At 42.7% G+C, this 17,807-nt stretch overlaps 1 protein-coding gene across 4 annotated transcripts in view; it reads left to right on the forward strand.

The window, feature by feature from the left end:
• Positions 1 to 17,807, forward strand: part of PALM2AKAP2 (PALM2 and AKAP2 fusion) — a 220,549-nt gene that overhangs the window by 51,774 nt on the left and 150,968 nt on the right. For all 4 annotated transcript variants that reach the window (XM_083718419.1, XM_083718428.1, XM_083718429.1 and 1 more), the window contains exon 3: positions 991 to 1,112. In XM_083718419.1, the coding sequence (XP_083574545.1) occupies positions 991 to 1,112 (122 nt within the window). The remainder of the gene's footprint in view (positions 1 to 990; positions 1,113 to 17,807) is intronic.

The raw sequence follows: 17,807 nt of genomic DNA on the forward strand, positions 1-17,807 counted from the left end.
AAACAGGGCAGCCTTCAGATGTCTTCTAAAAATCATATAGTTGTTTATTTCCTTGACATCTGATGAGAGGGCGTTCCACAGGGAGGGTGCCACTACCGAGAAGGCCCTCTGCCTGGTTCCCTGTAGCTTCACTTCTCGCAATGAGGGAAACACCAGAAGGCCCTCAGAGCTGGTCCTCAGTGAACGGGCTGAATGATGGGGGTGGAGACGCTGTTTCAGGTATACTGCATCTACATTCCCACTCACCCCCAATCATTTGTGGAGGTCAGGAGAAGCCTCAGAACATCACACGACAAGGACCAAATGAACTATTTAAAAAGTAGTACAACATTGAATTCCACCCCAACGTAGAATTTAAATCCTTGTCCGATTTATTGCCACTTACAGCAGCAAATCAAAATTACTGCTAGTTAATAATTCAGTTGACCTGGGACGCGGGTGGTGCTGTGGGTTAAACCACAAAGCCTAGGACTTGCCAAGCAGAAGGTCGGCAGTTTGAATCCCCATGACAGGGTGAGCTCCTGTTGCTCGGTCCCTGCTCCTGCCAACCTAGCAGTTCGAAAGCATGTCAAAGTGCAAGTAGATAAAAAGGTACCACTCCGGCAGGAATTTAAAAGGCGTTTCCATGCGCTGCTCTGGTTCGCCAGAAGCGGCTTAGTCATGCTGGCCACATGACCCAGAAGCTATACGCCGGCTCCCTCAGCCAATAAAGCGAGATGAGCGCCACAACCCTAGAGTCAGTCATGGCTGGACCTAATGGTCTGGGTCCATTTACCCTTTAACAATTCAGTTACCTATTTACTACATAGAGTACATGTGACACCCAGGTTGAGATATGAACCAGTCCTTGAGGATGGATCCAGAATGTTCTGTGTGTGTAGTACTGAAAGTGCTAATCCGTGTTTTCAAGAGAGCTATCAAATATTTAAGAGGAGAAGTCTCTTAATATCTCACCGTGTGTGCTTTCCCCCCCATCATCTTCCACCCTAGTCAAAAGCACTCCGTGAAAAATGGTTGCTGCAAGGAATTCCTGCAGAAGAAGAAGAAGCCAGGAAGAGGCAGTCAGAAGAGGATGAGCTGAAGGTGAAAAACCTTGAAGGAAACATCCATAGGTAGGGGTCTTTTTTTTACATCTTTAGGTCCAAATCCTGCTTTCAAGCCATCAGGTTTTGTCTGCATGTAATGAAATACAGGGGCACAAAATTTATATTGCTGCTGATTCAATTACTTAAGCAATCAATCAAGGATTTAGCTGATTATTCAGAAGAGGGCAGTTTGAGGTGATGAATTTAATCAGCTATCTTGCAGGTTAAAGGTACTACTAGATATCTGACGCTACCTAGCTCTGGTGTGTTTGTTAACTGTAACAGGGGGCCCAAAAACAAAAGGTTGCATTTAATTGGGTTTTACTCAGTTGAAATTAATGAATGCAAGTTAGTCATGCCTATTAATTTCAGTGGGTCTACTCTGAATAGATCTTGCACTAGATAGCTAGGGGGTGTTGAGGTGGGCCCCCACCAGGGGCACAGGCTAAAAAATATGTCCATAAATATAAATATTGATTATTGCCTCATAAGAAATGGTTTCAAATAGAGGGTGAATTGAATGGGTGGAGTGGGACGGGGTTGGAAGAGAGGCAGAAAGAATAGCTAATTTATTCATGGCTGGGGGCACTATCTGGACCAGCTACAGCTCTGCTCTAGATACAAGGCAGAATATTTAAGATCTCCTAACCCTGTGTGTTCTAAGATTGTCAGATGACAGCTGGCAACAATATGGCAGGGCCTTTTTGGAGTTGGCACCCTAACTGTGGGATTCAGTTCCCAAGGTTTGCTCTTTGGTCATGAAAACTTTTTTGGTTGGACAGGTTTCTGTATGCCTTGTCTAATTTGGTGATTGTTAATACTGCTTTGTTGTTGTTGTTGTTCATCTTCCTTGGTGCTTTAAAGTTCTGGTGGTTTGTGTTCAGGGAAGTTTTTATTTCACTTCATGTGCATTTGTTGTTGCTGCTTTTCAAAATTTTGTTGCTGCTCATTTTTTAAAAAAGAAATGTTGATGTATAATAATCTAAATCAATTTGTATGTGGTACGAGGGAGAGGATGGCAGAAAAGTCAGGCCATGTAACTAGAAGTGTACTTTCAAACTGATTCAAGAGGTCAGCAATATTCAGATTAAAGGTAAAGGGAACCCTGACCATTAGGTCCAGTCATGACCAACTCTGGGGTTGCTGCGCTCTTCTCGCTTTATTGACCGAGGGAGCCGGCATACAGCTTCCGGGGCATGTGGCCAGCATGACTAAGCCGCTTCTGGTGAACCAGAGCAGCGCACGGAAACGCCGTTTACCTTCCCACTGGAGCAGTACCTATTTATCTACTTGCACTTTGACGTGCTTTCGAACTGCTAGGTTGGCAGGAGCAGGGACCAAGCAATGGGAGCTCACCCCGTCGTAGGGATTCGAACCGCCGACCTTCTGATCGGCAAGTCCTAGGCTCTGTGGTTTAACCCACAGCGCCACTTGCGTCCCAATATTCAGATTAAACCAACCTAAACAGGCCTTCCATCATTTGCGATCTGGAATCATGAAGCTTTAAATCAAGGCCAACAATCTCTGATCTACACATAGTAGAGGTTAGGAATGAGTGCCAATGTAAGTCAGAGCAAGCTCAAAAGGGGCTTTGCTGGCGTTGAGTAGGATCTGCCATATTTGACGGGTAGGAGATTGTCTTTTAAGCGCCCTCCCATCTCACCATTTAATAGTGGGAAGTTTCACAAGTGGTGTTAAGAATGCTCTTTGCATGTCAGGAAAGTAGGTGAGAAAGCAAAAGAGACCCATTTTCATATGTTCATTATTTCATTTTTAATCCATATATTTATATGATTTTATACAATGCCCAACTTCATATTATATAGGATCTTGATAAAAAAATACATAAAACTTATATCACTTTGCAATTGCACTGTTGTAGAAAACATTTTGATCTAATCTAAAGCAGCATGTCAAATGAGTGTTATGATCATGTGATGAATGTATATACTGTCCTAATAATGGATGAATAAACTCCAAGGTTGTGTAAATCTATCAAGTTTCTCCCTTCTTTCTTTTACTGTTTCTCTTTACTCTTGTAAGCTTGGTCATTTCTGTGGAGTGCTCATATATGTTTGCTTCTCGTACTATTAATACTGGGAACTGAATCTTTTCACAGTACCTTGGGTAGCATATTATTGTGGCTACAGTTATATGAAATATTGATTCTCTTTGCTGTATATATTGTTGTGTTAGTCAATGAAAAACAAAGCAAGTTCTAAATCTAGTTGCACTTTTATTATTTTCTCTACTATGCTCTCAATCTGATACTTTGTTATTTGCTTTGTCGCACAATTAATGTCCCCTGTTTTGTCTACCACCTCAAAAAGAAGCACAGGGTGTGGTGATTAAAGAATAGCGCCTGTCTTTGGAATGCTGTCCTTAGGGAGGCATGCCTGGTGCCAACTTGACTGTCATTTTGGTGCCAGGTAAAGTTTTTCTGCTCCCCTGGGCATGCAGGCAGCTTTAATGACATTGTTGTTACACTAAAACCTGGATTGAGTAACTGTGGGGGGGGGGGCTGTTTGTTTTGTTTTACAGTTGCTGCTATTGCGTATTGGATTAATGTGTTTTTGCCATGTTTTGCTGTATTTAGGGTTGCCATATTTCAAAAAGTGATCATCTGGATACAAAAGTTGTTGAGATTTTCTTTTGGCCAAGCTGTTGAGATTTGGGGGCGGGGAGGGGAGGGGGCATAGTTGTTGAGCTTTCTTCTTCTTCTTCTTCTTCTTCTTCTTCTTCTTCTTCTTCTTCTTCTTCTTCTTCTGTTTTGCAAAATCTCCATGAATTTTTTTTAGGTTGCCATACACCTGGCTTTTCCAAGAAATTCTACCAAGACAAATTCCAATGGAAATCCAAGACATATGGTAGCCCTATATTTCGAAAATTGATTTGCGGCTTTTATCATAATATATGCAATTAGATCAAATAAATCACAGATATGGAAGTAGCTTCTGACGTTTGACAATCATTTTCGTATTTGTTATGCATTTGGATTGCAGACATGTGGGATGAGAAAAGCCACTGCTAATACAAGCAGCACTTGTGAAATAGCCAATGTGCTGTGCTTAAGAATTTATCAGTCTTCGTTCTCTCATTTTCCCATTCCACATTATTCTGCCCTATTTGTTCCCAGCCTCATCTCTTTCACCGAGAAAATAAATACTTCACGGTTTTCAAACATTTCAAACCAAGACTGAAAACACCAGGGCTCCCTCTTCTTCTTCTTCTTCTTCTTCTTCTTCTTCTTCTTCTTCTTCTTCTTCTTCTCATTTCATGTTTCAATTGACATTTTCAAGGACAGCCTTCCCCTATACCAAGGATTGTCATTGTAATGATCACTCGTAGCCAACTAAGATTGTCTTCCATAAACACGGTTTTAACAATGAGTCCGTAAGTGACTGTGGAGGCCAATTCTGGATCCACACGTCCTTCCACAGTGGGGACATTGGTTTCTGAGCAGGAGTTGATCATGGTGTAGATTTGCCAAGCGTACCTTCCTCTTAGCATGTTTCTCCCTTGCATCCTGAGTTTGAGTGTCTTCAAAGCCCATGACATCTTTGGTAAAGGCTGTTCTCCAACTGGAGTGCTCGCAGGCCAGTGTTTCCCAGTTGTCAGCGTTTATACTACTTTTTTTTAGATTTGCCTTGAGACAGTCCTTAAACCTCTTTTGTTGACCACCAGCATTACGTTTCCCATTTTTAAGTTTGGAATAGACTGGTTGCTTTGGAAGACGATCATCAGGCATCCACACAACATGACCAGTCCAACGAAGTTGATGTTGAAGAATCATTGCTTCAACACTGGTGATCTTTGCTTCTTCCAGTACACTGATATTAGTTCGCCTGTCTTCCCAAGTGATGTGTAAAATTTTCAGTGACACCGTTGATGGAATCTTTTGAGGAGTTGGAGATGGCGTTTATAAGTGATCCATGTTTCACAAGCATATAGTAAGGTTGGTAGTATAATACAGTGGTACCTCAGGTTAAGTACTTAATTCGTTCCGGAGGTCCATTCTTAACCTGAAACTGTTCTTAACCTGAAGCACCACTTTAGCTAATGGGGCCTCATGCTGCTGCTGCGCCGCTGGAACACGATTTCTGTTCTCATCCTGAAGCAAAGTTCTTAACCCGAGGTAATATTTCTGGGTTAGTGGAGTCTGTAACCTGAAGCATATGTAACCCGAGGTACCACTGTAGTTTTGTAAACAAGCATTTTGGTTTCCCTGCGAATGTCCCAGTCCTCAAACACTCTGCACTTCAATTGGGAGACAGCCGAACTCGCAGAGCTCAGGCGATGCTGGATTTCGGCATCAGTGTTGGCCCTTGTGGAAAGATAAGTGCCTAGGTAGGAGAAGTGATTGACATTTTCCAACATTACAGCATTGAGTTAGATTTGTGGTGCTGCAGAGGGGCTATTTTGTACATGCTGATGCAGCACTTTGGTTTTTGGGATGTTGAGTGGGTTCTTCGCTGGTGCCTACAAGGCTCCTCCTCCCTCCCCAAATTAGGCATGAAAGGAGAAATTCTATTGTAGCCAGTAAAATTCAGTGTGTGGTGAGTTGCAGCAGCCACTAGCACCATACCCTTCTGTAATTTGTGGAAAGGTTCTCTGTTGCTCTGTCTGCAGTCATAAACACACACACACCTCCCAAAAAAAATTACTTTCAGGTAAATATAGAGGATAATTTATTCCAAATTACTTCATTGTCCTGTTAATTATTCCAATAGCATGTTTTAGTGTATACAGATGACCGGTGTGTTTGTTTGTCCTGCTTCCTGATAGATAGTTTAGAGAGTGAGTGACCTGCCTAGGCCAACCAGGTGAACTTTGGATTCTTAAAATTTGGAGTACAGAAGTCTAAGAAATACATGCCTGGATCATGGGGTTATTGCTGAACTCGGGATCCTAACAAGGCATCAGGTTGGCCGTAGCATTCCACCGTGGGGGTGAATGAGCCCTTATTTGGTACTTTTCACAAACTAGCCTGACCCCATGCTATGAAAAGCAGGGGCAGGGGCTCATTCTCCCTGAGTGTGCATAGTGCAAAAAAATAAAAAAGGAAACCAAAAAAACCCATCCGGGGTGGGCAGGCAGAGAGGACCTACAGAATACAATCAGCCTCATTCATAGCCAAGCAAGGGAAATCCACACTCTCTCTGTGATCTCATTGTTTCCATTATTCAATTGCTGCCACTTCTTATGGTGGTGAATTTGTTTCACTGCTGCTGCGTTCAACAGAACAGTAGGCCAAATGCAACTGGCTTTGTCACTGGAAATATTTGTTAAGTGAAGTACTTGGACATGTGTCCATTTGAACGTATTTCTTATCCAAAGTGGTCAAATCCCAGTGGGTTGACATTGCAGCCTGGGACCATGTCTAGTTAAGCAGCTGGAAGTTAAAATTGTGGGGAAACAGAGACCTGCTGTGGTGGGAACTTTGGGGATAAAATCACTCATCCCCATATGCTGAGTTGAATGTGATGATGATGAAGGAGGAGGAGGAGGAGGAGGAGGAGGGTCTGGAAACCAAGCCTTATGAGGAACGGTTCAAGGAGCTGTTTAGCCTTGAAAAGACAAGACAGAGATCAGATTAAAGAAGTCTTTAAAAATGATAAAAAGTTAGGATTCCAGGTGGAGAAATCGAAGTTGGAAACAGAATTGTTAGAACCAAAGACTAAGGTATTATCAAGAATGTATAACCCGCTGTTAAAATGGAATACACAAGACGAAATGGTTAAATCGGCTATGATAAAGTGGGCTCAGGACATTGGGCATAACATTATGTTTGAGGACTGGGAAAGGTTGTGGACCACTGGGCTGAACTTCACTGCATGTAATGCTCTGAAGGAAAATGTAATGAAAATGATATATAGATGGTACATGACCCCAGTTAAACTTGCCAAAATATACCATTTGTCTGATAATAAATGTTGGAAATGTAAAGAAAATGAAGGAACATTCTTTCACCTCTGGTGGACCTGCCCTAAAGTGAAGGCCTTCTGGGAAATGATATATAATGAGTTGAAAAAGGTATTTAAGTATACCTTCACTAAGAAACCAGAGGCCTTCCTTCTGGGTATTGTCGGCCAGAAGGTGCTAAAGAAGGACCGAACATTCTTTATGTATGCAACAACGGCAGCAAGGATACTCATCGCTAAGAGTTGGAAAACTCAAGATCTACCCACACTGGAAGAGTGGCAGATGCAGCTGATGGACTATATGCAACTGGCCGAGATGACTGGCAAAATCCGAGACCTGGGAGAAGAGAGGGTTGAAGAAGACTGGAAGAAATTTAAGATTTATTTACAAAAATATTGTAATTTGGTTGAATGTTAAGAAGGATGCTAGATCACAAATAATTGTCCACCACTGAATTAGATCTGAATTCGACGATAAGTGAGATTAAGGAAAATATAAATCTTTTGGAGAACTGCTAGATCCTATTTAAATGAGCGGATATAAGATTGTAAACAAGATGGTAATTTGCTTGGAAAAAAATTTTTTTAACGATGTAAGTGGGAGCGGGAGACGTGAGGGAGTCCAAAGAAGTGACGAAATTATGTTATGATATAAGTAATGTTGTTTATTATTTATGCATTTGTATTCAAAAATTTTAATAAATATTTATTTAAAAAAAAGAAAAGACAAGACAGAGAGGAGATATGATAACCATCTTCAAATATCTCAAGCATTGTCACATGGAAGAGGGAGGGAGGTTGTTTTCCCCTGCTCTGGGGCGTAGGACTTGAACCAATGTTACGAGAAAGGAGATTAAACATTAAGAAGAACTTTCTGACAGTAATAATCCCTTTTAATATCTTCCAGTCCTGCTGAGAAATCCTAGTGTGCATTGGATTGTTAGGTAAAGTTCCAAATATACATCTACACAGGAGTAACCCCCATTGTACTCCATGGAATTAATATCTGAGTAAACATGGTTAAAGACTGTACTGTTAAGGAAAAGGAAAATGTGGAAAGAAGCAATCAGGCTTAGAGAGACTTCTCTATGATTTTGGTCTTGGTCTTGTTTTTAGACAAAGAGAAACTTATGTGCCACCTAGTGGCTCAACAATGCCATAAATTTCACAGTCGGTATGTGCTTATTTAAACAAAGTAACATTGGTATATAGGGACGCGTGTGACGCTATGGGTTAATCCACAGAGCCTAGGATTTGCCGATCAGAAGGTTGGCGGTTCGAATCCCCGCGACGGGGTGAGCTCCCGTTGCTCGGTCCCTGCTCCTGCCAACCTAGCAGTTCAAAAGCACATCAAAGTGCAAGTAGATAAATAGGTACCGCTCCGGCGGGAAAGTAAACAGCGTTTCTGTGCGCTGCTCTGGTTCACCAGAAGCGGCTTAGTCATGCTGGCCACATGAACCGGAAGCTGTACGCCGGCTCCCTCGGTCAATAAAGCAAGTTGAGCGCCACAACCCCAGAGTCGGCCATGACTGGACCTAATGGTCAGGGGTCCCTTTACCTTTACCTAACATTGGTATATATAGTTACAAACAGTGGAGCAAAAAGAGGTGTAGCCTAAATGCAGCATCCAGAATGGGATGGGAGAAAGCCACTTGCTGCCACAGAAAACCACAGAAAAAGACATCAGTTTACATCCATAATCTCAGGAAATGTGTGGATGGCAGGGTTGGAAAAGGAGTAACAGCCCCTTGCATTGCCCGTTCACATGTGACAGCACATGAAGGGCACTTCTGTGTTCTAGTGAGGCTTACTCCTTTGCAATCTTAACATACTGTCCATGAAGCAAATACAACTGAATTATGTGGGACTAAGTCTAGTTCAGCCCATGTTTACGGGAGAAGGAAGCACAAAATTGAAGGTTAAGCCACCTTCTTACATAGCTTATGGCCTTCACCCCAATTTCAGCCTTTAAACACAACCACACAACCACAACTACCACTGTTTTTCCTCCAGTACACCCCCAAGGATTTTCTTTCAGTATGAAGAATGGAAAGGAAATGGAGAAGAATTTGCAAAAGCTTAAATGTAGAGAAGCAGCTTATTGCCAAAAAGGTGGCTTTTCTTGCAGCCTTTGCTAACTCAATGTTCTCCAGAGGTTGTGGACTACAGCTCCAATCAACCCCACCTATTAGGGCCCATGGTCAGAGATAATGGAAGATGGAATCCATATTAACTAGAGGACATCAAGTTAGTGAATGCTGCCTTTTATGGAGTAGTTTGGTGTTCCCTCAAACTCTTTGGTTTAGTTCTCACCAAAGGATAGCTGAAGCAGAGGAAATTTCCTCACAGTGCAGTTTGGAAACACAAGGGTTTTTGTTTTTTTGTTTACCCTGCTGTCTAAACTAGGTCCAAACTGATATTTGGGGCATCTCAAAAGTCTGAAATTTGGGCATCTGATTTAGCCATTGGCACTGAAATAACCCAGGCTCTTTCCAGTCCTGATTAGATGCATTTCTGACATTCGACTAATCCACCCAGATGACTGAAATGATTCTTACCAGACACAGAAAGTGCAATTGAAAATCTGTATATATCTGGAGTTTGTTGAGATCTCTCTTATCATCTTCCATTAATTATGCTTGAAACAGTGCTTTCAAAACAACCTCATTCTCTCATATTTAGCCATTATTTCCCCCTGTCAGGCTACACCAGGAGTTTCATACCTCCTTGGTGCAGTTAAATTATTGATTTGCTTTGATCGAGATGTACCGTATAGATGAAATGCCAACAATGTTACCTTGTAAAAATAAAAAATAAACTTTTACATATGCTAATTGAGGATTCAAACGCCGAAATTCATCTCCACCTTCAAATGATTCTGGAGATTGAAACAAGCAGTGCTTTTCTTGTTGATAAATGAGATGCCAGCTGGTTAACATTGGTTACCAAAAACTTTCTTTGGAGTTGAGCAGCATTAATGGGGTCTTGTTATTGTTCTTCTTGTTAAAATGCAATGTTATGCATACTGTGGAATTCAATGTGAGCAGCATATGTTTGTATATAGGAAAATGAGGTGCTCATATGGGTACTCATGTCTTGAAAAAGTGCCATGAGTGCCAGCACAAAATGGCTTCCATGGGTGGAAGAGGGAAAGGTGTGTCAGTTTGCATTTCTTAGTACAGAAAGTATTGATCTTTCCTATTCTAATTAGTTTGAGAGGGTTCTGGAAGGTTTCTTCTCTTTGTGAAATAAGGCTTTCTTTCTATGTGAAAGAAACAGGCAGAAGGTTCTTGTTTGGGTTATTTATTCTGGGAAGCTGAGTGCAGCTGGTTTAAACTGGCTCTGTTACCTTTCTGACAAAGTAATACTGACTATAATACAGTGGTACCTCGGGTTACATACGCTTCAGGTTACATATGCTTCAGGTTACAGACGCCGCTAACCCAGAAATAGTACCTCAGGTTAAGAACTTTGCTTCAGCATGAGAACAGAAATTGTGCTCCAGCAGCAGGGCAGCAGCAGGAAACCCTATTAGCTAAAGTTTCAGGTTAAGAACAGACCTCCAGAACGAATTAAGTACTTATCCTGAGGTACCACTGTAGTAAAACCAGGAGGAGCCTGGGTCTCCCTAACTCACTTTCTCTTTCTCTCTCTTTGTTCTAGTGTTCTGTTCTGTATGCTTATGGGTAAGGTTTAGACTTATGATAAGTTTGTAAGTTTTATTGTAAGTGCTGCAACTGGATTTTTTTATGGACTGTGCCAATCCTGATTGTATTGGATTTGTGACCAATATGCTCATTTGCCTTCAGTACCAGTAAAGCTCTGCTGGATTATGTACAATTGCCTTTCGTCTAATTTTTGGAAACTCTGCTATCGTGTTTAAGTTTTTTCCTCCTCCGGCGCTGGTGCGACAAGGGGACGGTACCCTCAGACCCTCCAAGTGTCCCTATTTTCCAGGGACAGTCCTGGATTTACAGAAGCTGCACCAGTTTCTGATTTTTCCCCGGGATGTCCTGCTTTCACTTAGGATGTTATTATTTTCACTGGAGAAATGTTGGAGGGTATTGAATAGGATGTTCCTATTTTCATCGGAGAAACGTATGTACTCTCTACCGGTGAGTACCATCACAAAAAAGCCCTGGAATTCATTGCCCTCACTGCTTACCAGGGACAACAGTGAGAATATTGTGAGAATCTGTATTTGTGGTGCCGTGGATGTGAAAACTTGTCACACACATGCTCTTGTGTTCTCTTCCAAAATTAGAAGGCTATTTTACTGGTTTTGTGCTGAGACCTCTTGGCTCAAAGTAAATTGGAAGCGGAGCTGGAATCTGAGTGTAACAGATACGAGCTGACACTCTCTGAAGCTGTGAATGGTATCTGATATGCTACTAAAAGCTTGCCAGTGTCTCTAGCAGTACGTGAGGCGGGGATTGGAGTATGTTGTGAATAGCTGGTTTAACTGCCCTCTTACCATAAGATCAATGATGGGCAGGCTGCCACAGAGTGGTTTTGGAATGGCATGTAAATGGGTAAACTGAGTTCTCTGGCTTCTCGCCCCGGAGCCCGTCAGCTCAGCAAAGCTTTAGGAGGCTCAGTGGGACAACTCTGGTATTGGCTTGTTGCAGCTGCTTTGCAAAATATTCTTCTAAAATTAGAGTGGACATTGCATTCCAGGTGTGGCAGCTTGTAAAGATGTGCTTGTGGATTATCACGCAGATCAACATACCAACTACTCCAGCCACCCAAATAGCATTGTTAGACCTAGGAATTAAATATGTGACAATTGCATGTTTTCATAACCTCCTTTTATGCTTTGACGGCTGTGTAGCAGGCTGTGTGTATGCTGTAACTTTATGCAGAATTCTGGGAACTGTAGTATATCATGGATGCTGAGAATTATGGTTCTGTAAGGGTAAACTACAGTTTCCAGGATTCTTGGGAGACGAGAGGTGTTTTAAATGTGTTACAAATGTTAATCATTCCTAACTATTGTTGTATTGTATAAAGGTAAAGGTAAAGGGACCCCTGACCATTAGGTCCAGTCGTGGCTGACTCTGGGGTTGCGGCACTCATCTCGCTTTATTGGCCGAGGAAGCTGGCGTACAGCTTCCGGGTCATGTGGCCAGCATGACTAAGCCGCTTCTAGCAAAACCAGAGCAGCGCATGGAAATGCCATTTACCTTCCCGCCGGAGCAGTACCTATTTATCTATTTGCACTTTGATGTGCTTTTGAACTGCTAAGTTGGCAGGAGCAGGGACCGAGCAACAGGAGCTCACCCCGTCACGGGGATTCAAACTGCTGACCTTCTGATCAGCAAGCCCTAGGATTTGTGGTTTAACCCACAGCGCCACCCGCGTCCCTCGTTTTAGCATATATCAATAAACAAGGATGTGATTAATACTGAATTTTCACTTTATCTGCTTGGGAATGTTACAGGATTTAGTTCTGTAATTAAGCAGGTCTTTCTTTAAGCACATTTTTAGTTCTTCCAAGTATGGCTTAACCAGCATTACATATGGCCTGCTATATATCAAAGCAAGAGAAATTAGGAGTAGAGATAACAGTGCTCCCCTCGTAGTTTGTTGCTTGCCTTAATGCTGTTGTAAGCACTCAAAAGCAAAGCCTATTGGCTTTCGTTGCTTAGCTTGTATTAGCAAAATGATACCTTCGCCATTAGGTAGCATGAACCTCATCATCCTTAAACAGGGTAAAGGATTGAATTATTGAGGCAGTGCAAAAATCCAAAGCCAGGAAATATACACAGACAGAAGGCATGTCCATCTCTGGTGTAAAATTAAAAGACTGCTGTATATCTGTTTCTCCCCTATGGAAAGAGCACATCCTCCGTAATGGATCAGTTTCTATGGCTACACAGTGGAGATCATTCCTGCCCAGCTGTGATACGCTGGACTTTGCTCGCTTCCCCCCCCCCCTCTCGTCCTGTTTCTGTATTTTGCAGTTTCTGTAAAATTCTTCAGGCGACACCTGTTAATCTGTGAGATTTCATATTAAAGATGGGCCAGAGTCCTGCCCTAAGTGGAATTCAAGCTCTCCCTGCCATGTGTATGCTCCTAGCCCATATTTAGAGACCTCCAAGTAGCCAAGAAGAACACTCTTTGCAGAGACATCAATGCATAGGAGAAGACTTTGCCAGGGTTGTTCTAGGCTATACTCCCAGAAGGCTAAACAGGTGGTGTTTGTTACTACCCATGCTTCAGCATGATAAATGCCCCTGGGCATGAGCAGGTGTCTGCAGGTCCCTGGAATCCATACTGAATGATGCAATCCACTCCAGACTTTCTGGAGCAGAGTGCATTGTTTCTGCTCATCTCTACAAGAACAGGATGGTAGACTACAGTAGATAAGCCACTGCACAGCAGAGCCGGTGTGGTGTAGTGGTTAAGAGTGGTGGACTCGTAATCTGGTGAACCGGGTTTGCTTCCCCGCTTCTCCACATGCAGCTACTGGGTGACCTTGGGCTAGTCACACTTCTCTGAAGTCTCTCAGCCCCACTCACCTCACAGAGTGTTTGTTGTGGGGGAGGAAGGGAAAGGAGAATGTTAGCCGCTTTGAGACTCCTTAGGGTAGTGATAAAGCAGGATATCAAATCCAAACTCCTCCTCCTCCTCCTCTTCTTATTACCTGTGTCTGGCACCTTCATTATGCACCTTTAGGTGACAGACAAAAACATTCCTCTTCAACTAGGCCTTTGGCTTATTAACATCTGATACCTTTTTAAATGTGTTAGGGGGTGTTATTAGTTTTTTTGTTTTTACTGTGTATTATGTGTTTTCTATCTTCTATTTATGTATTGTGAACCTCCCTGGGATCTACGGATGAAGGGCAGTACAGTGGAACCTCAGGTTACAGACGCTTCAGGTTACAGACTCCGCTAACACAGAAATAGTACCTCAGGTTAAGAACTTTGCTTCAGGATGAGAACAGAAATCGCGTGGCAGCAGCAGGAGGCCCCATTAGCTAAAGTGGTCCCTCAGGTTAAGAACAGTTTCAGGTTAAGAACGGACCTCCGGAACGAATTACGTTCTTAACCCGAAGTACCACTGTATACAAATTTTAATAATAATAATAATAATAATCTAAAATTCAAGCTTCAGTTCCCAGGATTCTGTTAAGGTGGTATAAGAGTACTTTAAATGTATGGTGTGGCTGTGACTAGGGCTGGACGATATATTGATATATCATCCAAAACTGGTTTGAAGTCCATATTGTGATATCAGTTTCATAATTTTTGACCTGTCAATATATTGTGAATCATGTGTGTTAGGACTGGGCAATATATTTGTCCAAAACTGGTGTGAAGTCCATATCATGGTATCAGTTTCATAATTTTTCATCTGGCAATATACTGAAAATCATGGTGGGTGGGTGGGTGTTATGCAAAAATCATAATGCGGGGGAAACCATGAAGCCAGCCAATGTCTCTACATAGCTACCATTAAGGGGCCAGGCACCCACAAATTTCGGTGCTGGGGCCATGCATGCTGCATGGCGGGGCCAAGTTGGCATTCCTCTATATTGCACGTTTAGCTGGTGATATATCATGATATTGAAAACCAGATCTCGCCCATAACTAGATGTGAGCAAAGATCTAAGTGGAAGAAGCATTCAGGATGGTCTGCAAACATTACTGCCTGAGGTGGCAAGGGGGTAGAGAGGTTATCTGACCAAGGCACACCTGACCAAGGCACACATGAACAAAGCATCATCTGCAGTTTTGGGACAGAGAAGGAGGAACAGGGGTATCCAACAAGATTGTGGTCAGGGGAGGCTCACTGGCTGCTGGTTGCATAGTGACACAGCATCGCCCGCCACTTGTTCCATCCCCTTGTTTTTCTGTTCCTTTTCTCCCGAGTATGAAACTCTTTCCCAGCACACCCTGAAGGTCATTCAGAAGGCACTAATTAACTCTGTCTGCCAGGCTGCATGTTCGCTGTTGCACATAAAACATTGGCGGTTGTTTTTTGCATGCAGCCTCCTCTGCTGCTGAAGCACAGGAATCAGCTTGACAGGCGCACAGCCATCAGTACACAGTCTATATCTTACACCCAGCAGACCAACTTGTTCCCATCATAGCTGCACCCCATCATAGCTTGATCCCATCATAGCTGTTGCGAATATTCACTTGTATTTATATTTATGCTTTGAATCCATTGCAAACTGACATACAAGAGATGCAGTGTGTTGTATATTAGCTGTGTGTATATATGTGTACTAGCTAGCTGCATGTATCTCACAAACTGGGTTCTGGTCTACAAAAGCTCACCTTTGGGAACTCGGCTAGTCTTTACAGCGCCCCAAGATTTCTTGTAGAATGTCTATAAAGACTAACAAATTATTATGGCATAAACTTTGGTTGATTAGAGTCTCAGTTACAGGACTGGGCAATATATTGATATATCATCCAAAACTGGTTTGAAGTCCATATCTTGATACCAGTTTCATAATTTTTGTCCTGGCAATATGTCACGAATCATGGTGGGTGGGTGGGTGGGTGGGTGCGCATGTGCAAAATGCAAAAATCACAATGCTTCTACATAACCCCATCCTTATTTCAAACATCGTGATATAGCGATACATAGCAATGTTTAGCTGGTGATATATCACAATGTTGAAACCAGATATTGTCCAGCCCTGCTTAGAGATAACCTCCTTATGAAATGGCAAGTCCTTGTACCTTGCAGTGCAATCCTGTGCATATCTACTCAGAAGCAAATCCCGTTGAGTTCAGTGGGCTTTACTCCAATGTAAAACCTAATAATTGCAGCCAGCTCTGTCTCCTACCATGGTTGGATTACCAGATCCTCCAGTGTCCGAATGTGCTCTCAGTGCCTGCAGTCCTCCAGTTAGATGCCCACTGCAGAAATGAGAATGCCTCACTGTATTGAAGGAGCTGTTGACATTCAGTTTTTAGGATGAAGTAATCTGTAAAATATGCCCAGATGAGCAATTGGATCAGATTTGGCTGGCAAGCTGTAAATTAAATGCCAACAGTTTGTCACAGAATCTCAGAGTGATTTAACAGTCAACCTCTCTTCTCAGAGAACTCTGGAGACCGTAGCTCTATGGGGAAAACAGGAGTCTGCTAACAGTTCTCAGCACCCTTTGTTGTTGTTGTTTAGTCGTTTAGTCATGTCCGACTCTTCGTGACCCCATGGACCAGGGCACTCCAGGCACTTCTGTCTTCCACTGCCTCCTGCAGTTTGGTCAATCTCATGCTGGTAGCTTTGAGAACACTCTCCAACCATCTCGTCCTTTGTCGTCCCCTTCTCCTTGTGCCCTCCATCTTTCCCAACCTCAGGGTCTTTTCCAGGGAGTCTTCTCTTCTCATGAGGTAGCCAAAGTATTGGAGCCTCAGCTTCACGATCTGTCCTTCCAGTGAACACTCAGGACTGATTGCCTTATGAATGGATAGGTTTGATCTTCTTGCAGTCCATGGGACTCTCAAGAGTCTCCTCCAGCACCATAGTTCAAAAGCATCAATTCTTTGGCGATCAGCCTTCTTTATGGTCCAGCTCTCACTTGCATACATCACTACTGGGAAAATATAAGCTAGATGCCAAATGGCTCCTTAAACCAGGGTTACATTTGCCAAAACGGAATGTCTAGTTTTGGGGCCAGACAGCTCGAAAGTCGTATTTTTCAATGTGACTTTTTGGTTCCTGAAATTCAATCTGATCGTGCAGATAAAATAACATGGATAGAATTCTTAAGGATGTGTTGTTAGTGTGTGAAAACAGGCAAGATCCAAGGATCCCCAGGCATGCACCTGCAGATGGTGGAGATGTCGGGCACAGTCCTGGTGTCTACATCTTCGCTTAGTTGCAAGTGGCCAATGTTGTTGTTGTTTAGTCATTTAGTTGTGTCTGACTCTTCGTGACCCAATGGACCAGAGCACATCAGGCACTCCTGTCTTCCACTGCCTCCCGCAGTTTGGTCAAACTCATGTTCGTAGCTTCGAGAACACAGTCCAACCATCTCATCCTCTGTCGTCCCCTTCTCCTTGTGCCCTCCATCTTTCCCAACATCAGGGTCTTTTCCAGGGAGTCTTCTCTTCTCATGAGGTGGCCAAAGTATTGGAGCCTCAGCTTCACGATCTGTCCTCCCAGTGAGCACTCAGGGCTGATTTCCTTAAGAATGGAGAGGTTGCAAGTGCTCAATAGCCAGGTATAAAATGCGGCTGGTGGATTTTGAATGCTGCACTGAAATTTTGAACTGTCATCCACTGGCAGCCAGCTTTCTCCAAATGCTAAACTACCATATCCCACAAATAGCCTCCTTAAGCTCCTTTTTCCTTTCAGTTTGATTGTGTTTGTTTCTTCCAAACACTGGAGACCAAACACCATGGAGGCTAAATCTGATGTGAAAGTCAGCCTGGCAAAATTGAGAATATGTATCTCTCTCTATGCCCCCTCCCCCCCAATTCTTCAGTTTCTCCACCCCCTTAGATCCCTGATTCAGCACACATTCCAGTTTTCCTTTGCAACAGCCAATTTGGCCACTGTCACCAGATCAAATATTGAAGTAGCTGAAATGCTAGTCTTGCATTTCCTGTGATGTTTAGCCATACGTATGCAGTGGTTTTAAACATGGCTCAGTTCCAAGTAATGATTATTATAAAAGCATTCTGGAATTTCTTTTTAATTTCTGAGTGTGCGTGTGTATGTGCACACATGTGCATATTCTCACAGATGTGCTGTTTAAAAAACAAAATACCGGCATTACATTTCTTTGGATCAACTTATTTTGGACCATTAATTTTAAATGCCTTTGATCTAT

The sequence above is a fragment of the Podarcis gaigeae genome (genome assembly GCF_964106915.1).
Source record: "Podarcis gaigeae genome assembly, chromosome: 17".
Taxonomy (NCBI): Eukaryota; Metazoa; Chordata; class Lepidosauria; order Squamata; family Lacertidae; genus Podarcis; species Podarcis gaigeae.